The sequence below is a fragment of the Ascaphus truei genome, chromosome 5, assembly GCF_040206685.1.
Source record: "Ascaphus truei isolate aAscTru1 chromosome 5, aAscTru1.hap1, whole genome shotgun sequence".
NCBI lineage: Eukaryota > Metazoa > Chordata > Amphibia > Anura > Ascaphidae > Ascaphus > Ascaphus truei.
Window position 1 is genome coordinate 1,025,195 of NC_134487.1, and position 14,560 is coordinate 1,039,754.

General features: G+C 53.3%; 1 protein-coding gene across 5 annotated transcripts in view; it reads left to right on the top strand.

Moving 5' to 3' along the window:
• The window catches only part of GOLGB1 (golgin B1), a 177,638-nt gene that overhangs the window by 112,539 nt on the left and 50,539 nt on the right, over nt 1-14,560 (top strand). For all 5 annotated transcript variants that reach the window (XM_075599229.1, XM_075599230.1, XM_075599231.1 and 2 more), the window contains 2 exons: nt 4,300-6,064; nt 7,666-7,794. In XM_075599229.1, coding sequence (XP_075455344.1) covers nt 4,300-6,064; nt 7,666-7,794 — 1,894 coding nt within the window. The remainder of the gene's footprint in view (nt 1-4,299; nt 6,065-7,665; nt 7,795-14,560) is intronic.

The window sequence follows — 14,560 nt, forward strand, 5'->3', positions numbered from 1 at the left end:
CCCCCCACACACACAGCCTTCCCCCCCACACACACAGCCTTCCCCCCCTCCCACACACACAGCCTTCCCCCCCTCCCACACACACACAGCCTCCCCCCCACACACACAGCCTTCCCCCACACACACACAGCCTTCCCCCCCACACACACAGCCTTCCCCCCCTCCCACACAAACACAGCCTCCCCCCCACACACACAGCCTTCTCCCCCACACACACAGCCTTCCCCCCCACACACACAGCCTTCCCCCCCACACACACAGCCTTCCCCCCCACACACACAGCCTTCCCCCCCACACACACAGCCTTCCCCCCCACACAAACAGCCTTCCCCCCCACACACACAGCCTTCCCTCCCACACACACATCCTTCCCCCCCACACACACAGCCTTCCCCCCACACACACATCCTTCCCCCCCACACACACAGCCTTCCCCCCCACACAAACAGCCTTCCCCCCCACACACACAGCCTTCCCCCCCACACACACATCTTTCCCCCCCACACACACAGCCTTCCCCCCCACACACACAGCCTTCCCCCCCACACACACAGCCTTTCCCCCCACACACACAGCTTTCCCCCACATGCACACTGCCTTGCCCCCCACGCACACTGCCTTGCCCCCCACGCACACAGCCTTCCCCCCCACACACACACAGCCTTGCCCCCCACGCACACAGCCTTCCCCCCCACACACACAGCCTTCCCCCCCACACACACAGCCTTCCCCCCCACACACACAGCCTTCCCCCCCAACACACAGCCTTCCCCCACACACACACAGCCTTCCCCCCCACACACACAGCCTTCCCCCCCACACACACAGCCTTCCCCCCCACACACACAGCCTTCCCCCCCACACACACAGCCTTCCCCCCCACACACACAGCCTTCCCCCCCACACACACAGCCTTCCCCCCCACACACACAGCCTTGCTCCCCACGCACACAGCCTTCCCCCCCCACACACACAGCCTTCCCCCCCACACACACAGCCTTCCCCCCCACGCACACAGCCTTCCCCCCCACGCACACAGCCTTCCCCCCCACGCACACAGCCTTTCCCCCCACGCACACAACCTTCCCCCCACACACACAGCCTTCCCCCCCACACACACAGCCTTCCCCCCCCACACACACAGCCTTCCCCCCCACACACACAGCCTTCCCCCCCACACACACAGCCTTCCCCCCCACACACACAGCCTTCCCCCCCACACACACAGCCTTCCCCCCCACACACACAGCCTTCCCCCCCACACACACAGCCTTCCCCCACGCACACTGCCTTGCCCCCCACACACACAGCCTTGCCCCCCACGCACACACAGCCTTCCCCCCCACGCACACAGCCTTGCCCCCCACGCACACACAGCCTTCCCCCCCACGCACACACAGCCTTCCCCCCCACACACACACAGCCTTCCCCCTCACACACACAGCCTTCCCCCCACACACACAGCCTTCCCCCCACACACACACAGCCTTCCCCCCCACACACACACAGCCTTCCCCCCACACACACAGCCTTCCCCCCCACACACACAGCCTTCCCCCCACACACACAGCCTTCCCCCCACACACACACAGCCTTCCCCCCCACACACACACAGCCTTCCCCCCACACACACAGCCTTCCCCCCCACACACACAGCCTTCCCCCCACACACACACACACACAGCCTCCCCCCCACACACACACACACACAGCCTCCCCCCCACACACACAGCCTTCCCCCCCACACACACACAGCCTTCCCCCCACACACACAGCCTTCCCCCCCACACACACACAGCCTTCCCCCCCCCACACACACACAGCCTTCCCCCCCACACACACAGCCTTCCCCCCCACACACACACAGCCTTCCCCCCACACACACTGCCTTGCCCCCCACGCACACTGCCTTGCCCCCCACGCACACAGCCTTCCCCCCCACACACACTGCCTTGCCCCCCACGCACACTGCCTTGCCCCCCACGCACACACAGCCTTCCCCCCCACGCACACAGCCTTCCCCCCCACACACACAGCCTTCCCCCCCACACAAACATCCTTCCCCCCCACACACACATCCTTCCCCCCACGCACACAGCCTTCCCCCCCACACACACACACACAGCCTTCCCCCCCACGCACACAGCCTTCCCCCCCACACACACAGCCTTCCCCCCACACACTGCCTTGCCCCCCACGCACACTGCCTTGCCCCCCACGCACACACAGCCTTCCCCCCCACGCACACACAGCCTTCCCCCCCACACACACAGCCTTCCCCCCCACACAAACATCCTTCCCCCCCACACACACATCCTTCCCCCCCATGCACACAGCCTTCCCCCCCACGCACACTGCCTTGCCCCCCACGCACACTGCCTTGCCCCCTCCCCCACGCACACTGCCTTGCCCCCTCCCCCACACACTGCCTTGCCCCCTCCCCCACACACTGCCTTGCCCCTGCCCCACACACTGCCTTGCCCCTCCCCCACACACTGCCTTGCCCCCTCCCCCACACACTGCCTTGCCCTTCCCCCACACACTGCCTAGCCCCTCCCCCACACACTGCCTTGCCCCCTCCCCTACACACTGCCTTGCCCCCTCCCCCACACACTGCCTTGCCCCCTCCCCCACACACTGCCTTGCCCCCTCCCCCACACACTGCCTTGCCCCCTCCCCCACACACTGCCTTGCCCCCTCCCCCACACACTGCCTTGCCCCCTCCCCCACACACTGCCTTCCCTCCCTCTCCCACACACTGCCTTCCCCCCTCTCCCACACACTGCCTTCCCCCCCTCTCCCACACACTGCCTTCCCCCCCTCTCCCACACACTGCCTTCTCCCCCTCTCCCACACACTGCCTTCCCCCCTCTCCCACACACTGCCTTCCCCCCCTCTCCCACACATTGCCTTCTCCCCCTCTCCCACACACTGCCTTCCCCCCTCTCCCACACACTGACTCCCCCCCTCTCCCACACACTGCCTTCCCCCCCATCTCCCACACACTGCTTTCCCCCCCTCTCCCACACACTGCCTTCCCCCCCTCTCCCACACACTGCCTTCCCCCCCTCTCCCACACACTGCCTTCCCCCCTCTCCCACACACTGCCTTCCCCCCCTCTCCCACACACTGCCTTCCCCCCCTCTCCCACACACTGCCTTCCCCCCCTCTCCCACACACTGCCTTCCCCCCCTCTCCCACACACTGCCTCCCCCCCCTCTCCCACAGACTGCCTTCCCCCCCTCTCCCACACACTGCTTCCCCCCTCTCCCACACACTGCCTTCCCCCCTCTCCCACACACTGCCTTCCCCTCCCTCTCCCACACACTGCCTTCCCCCCCTCTCCCACACACTGCCTCCCCCCTCCCACACACTGCCTTCCCCCCTCTCCCACACACTGCCTTCCCCTCCCTCTCCCACACACTGCCTTCCCCCCCTTTCCCACACACTGCCTTCCCCCCTCTCACACACACTGCCTTCCCCCCCTCTCCCACACATTGCCTTCCCCCCCTCTCCCACACACTGCCTTCCCCCCTCTCCCACACACTGCCTTCCCCCCCTCTCCCACACACTGCCTTCCCCCCCTCTCCCACACACTGCCTTCCCCCCCTCTCCCACACACTGCCTTCCCCCCCTCTCCCACACACTGCCTTCCCACACACTGCCTTCCCCCTCTCCCACACACTGCCTTCCCACACACTGCCTTCCCCCCCTCTCCCACACACTGCCTTCTCCTCTCTCCCACATATTGCCTTCCCCCCCTCTCTCCCACACACGGCCTGCACCCCCCTCCCTCCCACACACTGCCTCCCCCCCTCCCTCCCACACACTGCCTTCCCCCCCTCCCTCCCACACACTGCCTTCCCCCTCCCTCCCTCACACGGCCTTTAACACTCCCTCGTTCCCTCACACAGCTGCTCTCCCTTCCTCCCACTACCTGCCCCCCTTTCCTTCCCCTCACACGGCCTGCGTCCCTCCCCTCACACGGCCTGCGTCCCTCCCCTCACACGGCCTGCGTCCCTCCCCTCACACGGCCTGCGTCCCTCCCCTCACACGGCCTGCGTCCCTCCCCTCACACGGCCTGCGTCCCTCCCCTCACATGGCCTTGCTTACCACCCTCACACGGCCTGCGTCCCCCCCTCCTCACTTGGCCTGCGGCGTTGTCCCCTCCCTCCCACACATATGGCCTGCCGTCCACCCTCATCTACTCCCCCACACGACCTGACCCCCCCACCCCCCCACTGTTGGTTTCCTTCCCTTTCCTCCTCTGGTGTCTCACTCAATCTTCTTTCCACCCAGATTGGAGATGGAGAGTCAGGAGCTGACCAGGACTGTTCAGACACAGGCAGAGAGCGAGCTCAGGATGAGGGAGTCCCTCTCCGAGGAGAAGGCCATGCTGACCTCTTGTCTGAAGGAGGAGCAGAGGCTGCTGTGTGCATGCCGGGAGGAGCTGAGGACATGGACGCAGGAGGCCGTGGATAGGCTGGGACAGCTGCAGGCTCTGGAGACTGAGCTCACGCCATGCAAGGCAGAGAGGGAGGAGCTGCGTCAAGCACTGAAAATCCTGGAGGGGGAGGTCCAGGATGGGAGGCTGCGCAGCGAGCAGATGCACTGTGACCTGCAGGCATCCAAAGCTCTGACAGAGCAGCTGCACCGAGAAATGGAGCAGAAGGAGCAGGATGTGGTGAGGCTGCTAAGTGCCAGAGACGAGGCTGTGAGTGTGGCCAGCACCGAACTACGGGAACTGCATGCTGCTGAGAGCAGGTCGCTGGAGCTGAGGCTGGGGGAGGCCGAGCTGGAGAACAGGTGTCTGCAGGAAAAGGGGGAGGCCATCATGGGACAGTTCAGATCCTCCCAGGAGGAGGCTGACCGGAGTAGGACTGAGTTTGAGGCACTTGCCAAGGCCATGTGTTCCTTGCAGAAGGAGCGTGAGCGTGTGCTGAGCGAATACCAGCAGCTGGAGCAGAGGCACCTGAGCGCCATCCTCACCAAGGACGTGCTGATCCAGGAGGCAGCGACAGAGAGTAATGAGCTGCGTGAGGAGCAGCGATCCCTGCGGAGCCGCACCGACGACCTCAACGCACAGAACGCCAAGCTGAGCGCACAGCTGACACGCTACCGAGAGGACCTGAAGGAGCTGATCTCACTGAAGGACTCGCAGCTGAAGCAGCTCCTGGGAGAGAAGCTGCAGGAGATTGAGAGGCTGCAACAGGAGCACAGTGTCCTGGAGGAGCAGCTGAAGCAGGAGAGGGATCAGAAGGAGGTGCTGCAGCAGGAGCTAGAGGAGGGCAGGAGGAAAAAGCAGCAGATGCAGCAGGAGGTGGATTCCCTGACTCTCTGCGTCTCTCGGCTGCAGAGCGAGCAGGAGACTTTGGAGATCCGGTTGGCCCAGGAGGAGCAGGAGGTGCAGGGGCTGAGAGAGGAGCTGTCACAGCTGCACCAGGAGGCAGCACATGTGAAGGAGGAGGCATCCCGGCTTCAGGCCGAGGCCGCACAAAGAGTGCGGAGCATGGAGGAGGAACTGGACAAGAAGCTGCGTGGCCTGCAGCATGACACGGGCATCCTGCGCAATGAGACAGAGACAGCGGAGGAGAGAGTGGCAGAGCTGGCACGGGATCTGATGGAAGCAGAGCAGCGTCTTCTACATATGAGCGAGGAGAATGCGACACTGAAGGCCCAGCTCCAGGCGTTTGGAGGCTCCATGAGATCACTGCAGGACAGTCACGACCATATGCAGGAGGAACTGCAGAACCTGCAAGAACAGAACAGCAGCCGTGCACAGGAGGAGCAAAGGGAGGTGTCAGCCCTACAGAGAGAGCTGAGCACGGCGGCTGCAGAGAGAGATGCTCTGAGGGACCAGGTGTGGCAGAGCGGAGAGGAGCAGCAGAGAATGAGTGCACAGCTGGAGGAGCAATCTCTGCGGCTGCAGGCTCAAGAGGAAGAGGAAACCAAGGTGACCTCTGAGCTCCAGTCCAAGGTCATGGGAAGTCTGCAGGGGCAGCTGAGGAAACCAAGCAAGGAGGAGGAGAGGACGGTGCAGAGCCCAGACCCCAGAGAAAGGATGGTATGTAGCACAAGCTGTGTATGCATACATATATATGTTATAAGTATCATCTCATCATCAGCCATGTCTCCCCACTGCTGGAAGATGGTCTCCCCAATGATCTTCTAGGCCAGGGGTGCCCGCTCCCCCCCATCCCCAAACCTTCTCTCCGGCATCAGCGGCGTCATTTGACATCACAACGTTATCTGACGCCACGTTGCCATTTGCCGCCACGTTGAGCAGGTAAGAAGCATACAGAGGCCTTGCCTGCTCCCCCTGCATTTTATTTAAATGTTGTGAAAGCGCGGGGCCTCTGTAAGCGTCGCGTTCCCCCTCCCCCCCCGAGCCCCCCCAGTTTGCGCACCCTTGTTCTACGCACTGCAGTTGCAAGCATCTCCTTCGCTTTACTCTAACAAATGTTCTGATTGTGATATCTCGCTTTAGTTATTCTCTTGATCTTTTGAAATCCAACCAAGTACCAGCTTTATCCAACCATGGTCATTTCTTCTTGCAATATGTCCGGCCTTCTGAAATTTGTACTTCTTCATCCTTGTAATGTCACCAACTCTTGTTTGCTTCCAAACCCATTCTTTTTCCTGTGTCTTCGGGTAATACCCAGCGTGCATCTCTCTACTGTCACCTGCCTACGCTCCTTGTAAGAGCATATGCCTAATACAAGTCTTCCCCCTTCTGTCCCTATCCCTCCTTCTCTTGGCTCCACCTGCTCTCTGTCTTGACCACCAACTCTCCTCTGTAATTTCTAAACACTCCACCCCCTTCCAACCTGATATCTATCACCCACTCACTCCCTGATTCTCTCCTTTTTTCATGTACTCTGAGATGTTGCTCTCTAGCAAAACACTAGCTGTTCATGATCTGTTCTTCTCTCACTATCTTCACCTCTTCACCTGAAACTTGCTCTCTGACTCCACCCTGGAAGCAGCTCTATTTTATGGCGGTCTTTCCTTCTCACACCCACACCTTGTGCCTGGGACACAGGGGTGAAGTGAGAATTCTCTCTTCTTGCTGTAAGATTCAGCCCCTGCCTACACTATCTTCCCTTACATTCTCATCTTTTGAGGCCCATACTATACACCACTCTCTCTGCATATTGCTGTCGTCTACAGGCCCACCAAACTCTACATCTTCACACTCCAATCTCCTTGTTATCCTTCTTCCTCTCTTCTGACTCACCCACTCTCCTTTGAGAGGACTTTAACTACTACATTGATTACCCCTCTCATTTCTGTGGACTGCTTCTTGACCTCATCTTAACAAAATAACTGTTCCTTATCCGATTTCTCAATCTCTCCTTTCCAACATGCTGCACTCCTTCCATTACACCCCAAATTTTTTGTAAGTTGTAAGCTATCTGTAAAGAAATCCCCTCTGCAAATAAGCACACAGTGCCACTTTTTGCTTCAAAAAACATTTTTAACATAATTATTTGTATGTTTTTATTTTTTATGTTTATCTTTCATAGAATATTTTTATTGGGGTGTTTATTAATTGTTTTAATAAATTGTCATATTATTTTTTTTATATATTTGGACACTTGCGCTCATTTTGTTTAATATATATACACACACTAACATTCAGTGCGTGTATTTCTCTTTCCTCAGGCCTCTGATGACCCCCTGTGTGCAGAGCTGCAGAACAGTGGGGAAGCACAGAGCCTGCGTACTCTGCTCCGCGACGCTCACACACACCTCCATCAGAAAGAACTAAGGATACAGCAGCTCAGCAGCAAGGTCAGAGGTCACCAGGTGTTTCTATGCATGTGCATCAAAGCGTGCCACTGTATGGGCATCCTAGCATGTGACACTGTGTGTTACTGTGTGCAGAATTGTCTGTCACTTTGGTCCGGTGTGGGCATCTTGCAGTATCCGTGTTTGTCATGGTGTGTCCATCATAGCGTGTCAGTGTTTGTCATGGTGTATCCATGTGTGTGGGCATCATACTGTGTTGGTGTTTGTCGTGGTGTGTCCATCAGTGTGTCAGTGTTTGTCGTGGTGTGGGCATCATAGTGTATCAGTGTTTGTCATGGTGTGTCCTTCATAGTGTGTCCATGTTTGTCATGGTGTGTCCTTCATAGCGTGTCAGTGTTTGTCATGGTGTGTCCATGTGTGTTGGCATCATAGTGTGTCAGTGTTTGTCATGGTGTGTCCATGTGGCTTGTGATTGCTGATGTGTGTGACTTAAATTGCAAAGGAGTTGAAACAAGGAAGGTGTGAAACAAAGTATAGAATATTGAAGTACAGTACATTTTTAGGGCCAGGTTGTGTTGTTATATGTGTGTTACCTAATAGAGTTCAGGGGTAAACTGGTATTACAAGGGGGGCCTATGACTGATAGGAGGACGGCTTACAAGGCACTCCCCTGGGAATATACAAAATATAAAAGTGCGCAACCCCAAAACAACTCAATCGTGTGAATGACAATGTCTAATAGTGATAATGATAAATAAATTCCTAATAAATATTGTGAATTTTAAACCAAGTGAAAATGTTAGGCACAACCCTACTGTGGAAGTGATAAATATATACCATACAGGAACGTGGTGTATGCGAATGCAGCTCTTAGGAAGAGAGTGGCTCAGCACTCTCATAAACTGGAGATAAAGACAAGAAAAAAAGCGCAAAGCACAAATCGGGAAGTATATCAAAACCAGTGTTTAAGTAAAAATGGTAAGTATTCTGCGTACATTTAAATAAAAGATCATAAGCATTGACGTGTAACAACACGTGGTGTTACCACACAGCGAAGTGGGAGACTTGCAGGTTGTCACTCAGGTAACCGGATACTTGCTGAATCTCACATTCATCTGCATCTGGCGTGATGTCAGCACCCTGCAAGCGGATCGTCTGATGTTTGGAGAGAAGATTCAGCCTGGGTCGTCTGGCTCCACAGACCACGCTTAGCACACTGGCCAGTTTGTTCCACGTGGATGTAGTCCCGTTCACGGGGGTGCACAGAGAAAATGTCCCAAACGCAGTCAGCTCCAACAGCACTCGGCAATAGGAGTCAGTCCTTCTGAGCGCGCTATGATGACGTCACTCGTAGGGACGCAGCTAGATGCGGGGCAGGCCCAAACAGATGAACCAGGGGCTGCACGAGTACACAAACGCTGCTCAAAAGTGTCCCAAATACACAAAATGGCTAAATAGAACCGATAAAAGGTACCACATAGGGATATAAAACAATAAATATAATCCAACGCGTTTCAAAGCTCAATACTGCTTCTTCATCAGGGATAAATTCAATGTGCCTACCCCAGGGTATTAAATATACACCATACTGCTGGTATTGGTCTAACAATTATGTTCCCAGCCAATCAAGAACGTATTACTCAGCATGTGGGGGCGGGACATTGGATTCGCATTGAAAATAACATTTAAAAACAAATCTTTATTACACATAAATATCTCTGCAAAAGATAAAAAGAAAAGAAAAATTCCATTAGATTAAAACAGTAATCATATACTTTATTGCATCTTAAAATAGACTAAAATTAGTGATATACTAGTGCTAGCTAATACTATATAATGCTAGCAATGCTTGTTCAGTGAGACCGGTGGGTCATCCAAGTGCCTTGTATCAAGACTCCATACTTATACAGAGGAGGATAATCATTAACCCTTTGCTGTCCTTTAGTAAAAGGCCCATACGTCAAGGTCTTCATTCAGCCCCTTAGGAAACATACAGTCTAATTTGTGAATCCAAAAAGATTCCTGAGCAGATAGGGATTTCAATCTGTCCCCCCCCCCCCCCTTCTATCACCTGGCACATGCTTAATGCCCAAAAACGTAAGAGAGGAAGGGTCTTTTTGATGTTTAATCAGGAAATGTCTGGAAACACTGTGCTTCTCGAAGCCATTTTTAATATTGCGTATATGTTCTTGTATCCTAATCTTCAGATTGCGTTTCGTTCTGCCCACATAGTGTAACCCACAGGCGCACTCCAGTAGGTACACTATGTAGGTTGAGTCACATGTAATAAAATCATCTATACTAAAGATTTCTCTGTTTTTTTTAGAGGTAAAGGTTTTGCGGTTGGGGTGCATATGTTTGCAAACAGAACACTTGGCACAGTTGAAGTTACCTACAGGTTTTTTCCCAAGCCAGCTCTTTTCTGTTCTCTGGCATACCAATTGTCCAATGTCACTTGGAGCTAAAAAGTTTTTTAAGTTGGTAGCTTTCCTATAAATAAATCTAGGTTTCTTGACCAAATGGTCACATAGAACCGGATCGTTTTCTAGAATTGACCAATGTTTTTTAACCACTTTCTCAATATTCTTGTGAGCTCTATTAAAATTGGTCACAAATGCCACATCTATTTTATCAGGGTTCAAGTTACTGGATTTTTTACTTTTTTGTGTTAACAGTTCATCACGGTCCATAAGTTGGACTCTTTCTAATTCCTTATTGAGGTGATCAGATTTGTAACCCCTTTCAATAAAGCGACTTAGAAGTTTTTCAGCTTGCTTCATAAAGGTGTCATTATTCGTACAGTACATTTTTAGGGCCAGGTTGTGTTGTTATATGTGAGTTACCTAATTGAGTTCAGGGGTAACCTGGTATTACAAGGGGGGCCTATGACTGATAGGAGGACGGCTTACAAGGCACTCCCCTGGGAAGGAGGGGCTTCCCTCTCGAGGATAGAGAGAGGGTTCTGGGAGTGAGTTCTGTGCTGCCCTCCCTGCTAGGAGGACACAGCAGTAAGTCTCTTCTGGATAGAAGTGGGCTGAGGCCCCCTGTTGGGGGGGTAAGGTATGCTGTGGAGGGGTGCTCAGGGCCTCAAGCCTGGGGTACTGCCTTCAGGGAATGGAACCTGTAATATCTGTGATGTACCCAATAAACCCCGTTATACCCTCTCTGGTGTGAGATCACCATGCTGTTCATTTTTGTGTGAGTGGGCAGGTATCCGAGGAGGGGCGCTTGATCCGCAGGCAGCCAAAACCTCCATTTGAAGAGCTTCAGCCATGCTAACGCGGTCCCCACCAAAGGGGGGTCGCACCCTGTGCTTTTCCATTGTAAAATGGCGGTTCCCGCCAGAAACGGAAGACCGCATGGCAACTTGCGCAAAGTTGCAAGAGTCTATCTGCAAATCTCTGGGCTTGGCGCGAAGCCTAGCGGCGCCCTCCTGGCAGAATTATCTGGTTTTGGCGCGAAAGCCAAGCCACACCCTGTTCTCTACAGCCGTACCACTGTATTACCAGAGGGAGGAGCTGAGGGTGTGTCTACCTACTGCCGAGCAGCGGATGAGGGGAATTCACCACAGTCGCACGTGGTAGTATTGCTGATGGACGCACACCTAACCGCTCCCTCCCAGATAGCTGCGGCGATGGATGAGAAGCAAGGCACTCACTTTGCCCTCCCAGGAGGTCTCCTATTTCTTCCCCACGATGGGGAGAACTCGCTCCATTTGGTCTGTCCGTTGTGTGAACGGGTGGGACCTGCACTGGGATCCGCTTCCCAGGGCTCTGAATGCCACGCACCGGACCTCTGCCTCCAGGGCACCGTACCTCCGCCTGCAGGGCACCGTACCTCCGCCTGCAGGGCACCGTACCTCCACCTCCAGGGCCCTGGAGTGGAGACTTCCAGGACCCTGCTGCACACTGGGGAATTTCCCGATATTACAGGTTTCTCCACGGATTGATGGATATGGCTGGACAGCCATCCGAGACCCACCAGCCCAATTTCTGGACACTGCTTTGGCACCTGGTTGGTTCCAAAATTCCAGTATGAGAACTGCAGTTCTCAAAGTATGGACTCTGGAGCGGGCTCGCTGGGAGCCATGGGAACTGACATCAGCGGTCCCTCCAGCCCTGCGGACAGAATTTTACCAGCGGATGTACCCGAGTCCCCATTGGCTATATGTGCGACAGCGTGAGTCGCCTCCTGCTGTCCGGTCAGTCCCCGCTACGATCCGCGCCTTAGAAGAGGCGAGCCGGTGCTGGGCCGGGCGAGGCCCTTCACACGCTTGGTGCCCCGCTCCCCACAGGAGGAACCATCCACCACTGGATCTGAAAACTTCCGTCAGGACAGCGAGGGTGCGTCCATTGATGAGGTGTCGGACGAGGCATCCAACGCTCCCGAGGTAATGACTCCTTCGTCCATCTTGAGCCCCAACTTCTACCAGTGGGGGGTGATCCGGGATGTTGATCACCGCTGGGCCGATATCCCTGGAGGAATGTCACAGCTCCGGTTGCAGTGTAAAGACATCTGCGAGGCACGAGATCGAGCCATGGCCTACGTGGCTGCTGCCTACACCAAGCGCCCGAGCGAGGTGATCAGCGCGGAGTGATCTCCGCTAGCGGTACCAGCCAGTAATGCTTCTTTTCCGGCTTCTGCATCCACCACTGCTGCATTGGAGAGTACTCCTACGGACAACTTTTTCTTGCAGAAGTGCAGGGTGCGGAAGCAGAGGCAGGACAAGCGAAGTAAGGGAGTCGAGTGTGACCCCTAGTCAGCGTGCTTGGGCTACTGGGTGAATGATCGTAGTTCCAACAGTAATGTGGAAGGAGGTAGTAGGGCCAGGTTTGGGAGGAAGTATGAGGAGCTCTGTTTTAGCCATGTTGAGTTTAAGGTGGCGGAGGGCCATCCAGGAAGATATAGCAGAGAGACATTCAGAAACTGGTTTGTACAGCAGGTGTAAGGTTGGGTGTTGAAAAGTAAATTTGTGTGTCGTCAGCATAGAGGTGATACACTATATATATATATATATATATATATATATATATATATATATATATATATATATTTCAAAGGCTCCTTACCAGGCAGTCCAGAGAATCCAGAGTAAGCACAGCAAGGAAGAGACAGCACACTTGTTAGCAAAAAGAATTGTATTAAATAGCAGGCACATACACCAACGTTTCCGTCCTAGAAACAGGACCTTTATCAGGGAGTAAAAGTATGTGTGAGAGACAGCTGTGTGTGCATACATATAGCACAGTATGTACAGACATGGCCTATAGCGCTCATGGGAAGAGAGTTCACTTGTGTCAGTAATGACTCATAAAATTTCGATCTCTGTTTAGGCCACTGCTAAGTGTCCCGAACAGTTGCATAAATTTGTATTCATGCAACCGTCTCTCTTTCGGTGTTTTAAGATGTCTGTACATACTGTGCTATATGTATGCACACACAGCTGTCTCTCACACATACTTATACTCCTTGTTTTTCGATCCCTATACACCAATAGGGACCACATAGTATCCACACACACATTAAGTTATGCTACTAACTCTCACATTTCCACACCCACCCACACCATTTATATCCACTCCCACTCCACACACACCTTTTGTAAAGCACTGTATATACTGTGGGCTCTCCATTCATGTTAATTCACACTGATACACATACACACTCTTTCATCACTTGCTTTCAGTAACCTTTTGACACCTCCAGCCATAAAACACATCCACACCGGGGGAGGGACAAGCACAGATAACATTCCAATAGACACTGTTTATAGTATAGCTTTTGCTTGCTTCATTCATTGTAACACCGCCGGAAGAAGAGATCAGTGTATCTCGAAAGCTCGCACAAATAAAAGCATTTCGTTAGCCACAGAACGGTATCATCTATTTATTTTTTGATTATTGAAGCTCGGCTAACGCGGTACTGATACCTCTACATGTGTATATATATATATATATATATATATATATATCAAAACAAAACAAAAAATCAAAGTAGCGCCTCTATTGTAACCTACCAACTGTGACTTAGTCATTCGTTCAAATTAAATTTTAAAATTATTATAAGAGGTTATTAAAATCAAAATAGATTCAATTTATAAACAAAAATAGAACTAATACTAATTACTACTCAAACAATGCTAATAGCATATTAAGCTTAAGCATTAATACATCAAGCAATAATCTGCAAAATATCCAATGCATAGAGCATATCTCTGTAAATTGTAAAATACACATATTTATCTAATCACATATTTTGAAGACAGTGTGGTCCTCATAACCAGTCTATTGGGATTTGCACTGCATTAAGATAAAGCAATAAACTGGTTGAACTTTTGTAATTAACTTCTTAATTGTTTTATTAGTATATGCAAATATCCTTGCTATAAATACTGTGGGGTCACATCCAATGGGTATCCCCTGATGAAGTCATCATAGATGACGAAACGCGTAGGGCGTGGCTAAGACAGAGGAGTCATTTTTCCACGGAGATCTTTATTGCGGGTTGAGAACTGTTGCAGGCATTGAGAGGCAAAGTAGAGGTTTGGATCCTTCCTTCCCCCGGTGGTGCAGTGACCAGAAGTAGGCAGCTGAAGGTACTGGTTCCCGGAGGGATTTCCTGTGCGGGGCACCCGACCGGGTGGACGTCATTTCCGGTTGCAGGAGACCACGCGGAGAGCACACAGGAGAAGGAAACCATTGCTGAATCGGACGGTAGTATTGGCTAATGAGAGTCTATCTCATACCTGCCTATTTATCGTGTACACTTGTGAGTGGGAATTTGGCTGTTTTTATTGTTCTATAAACCG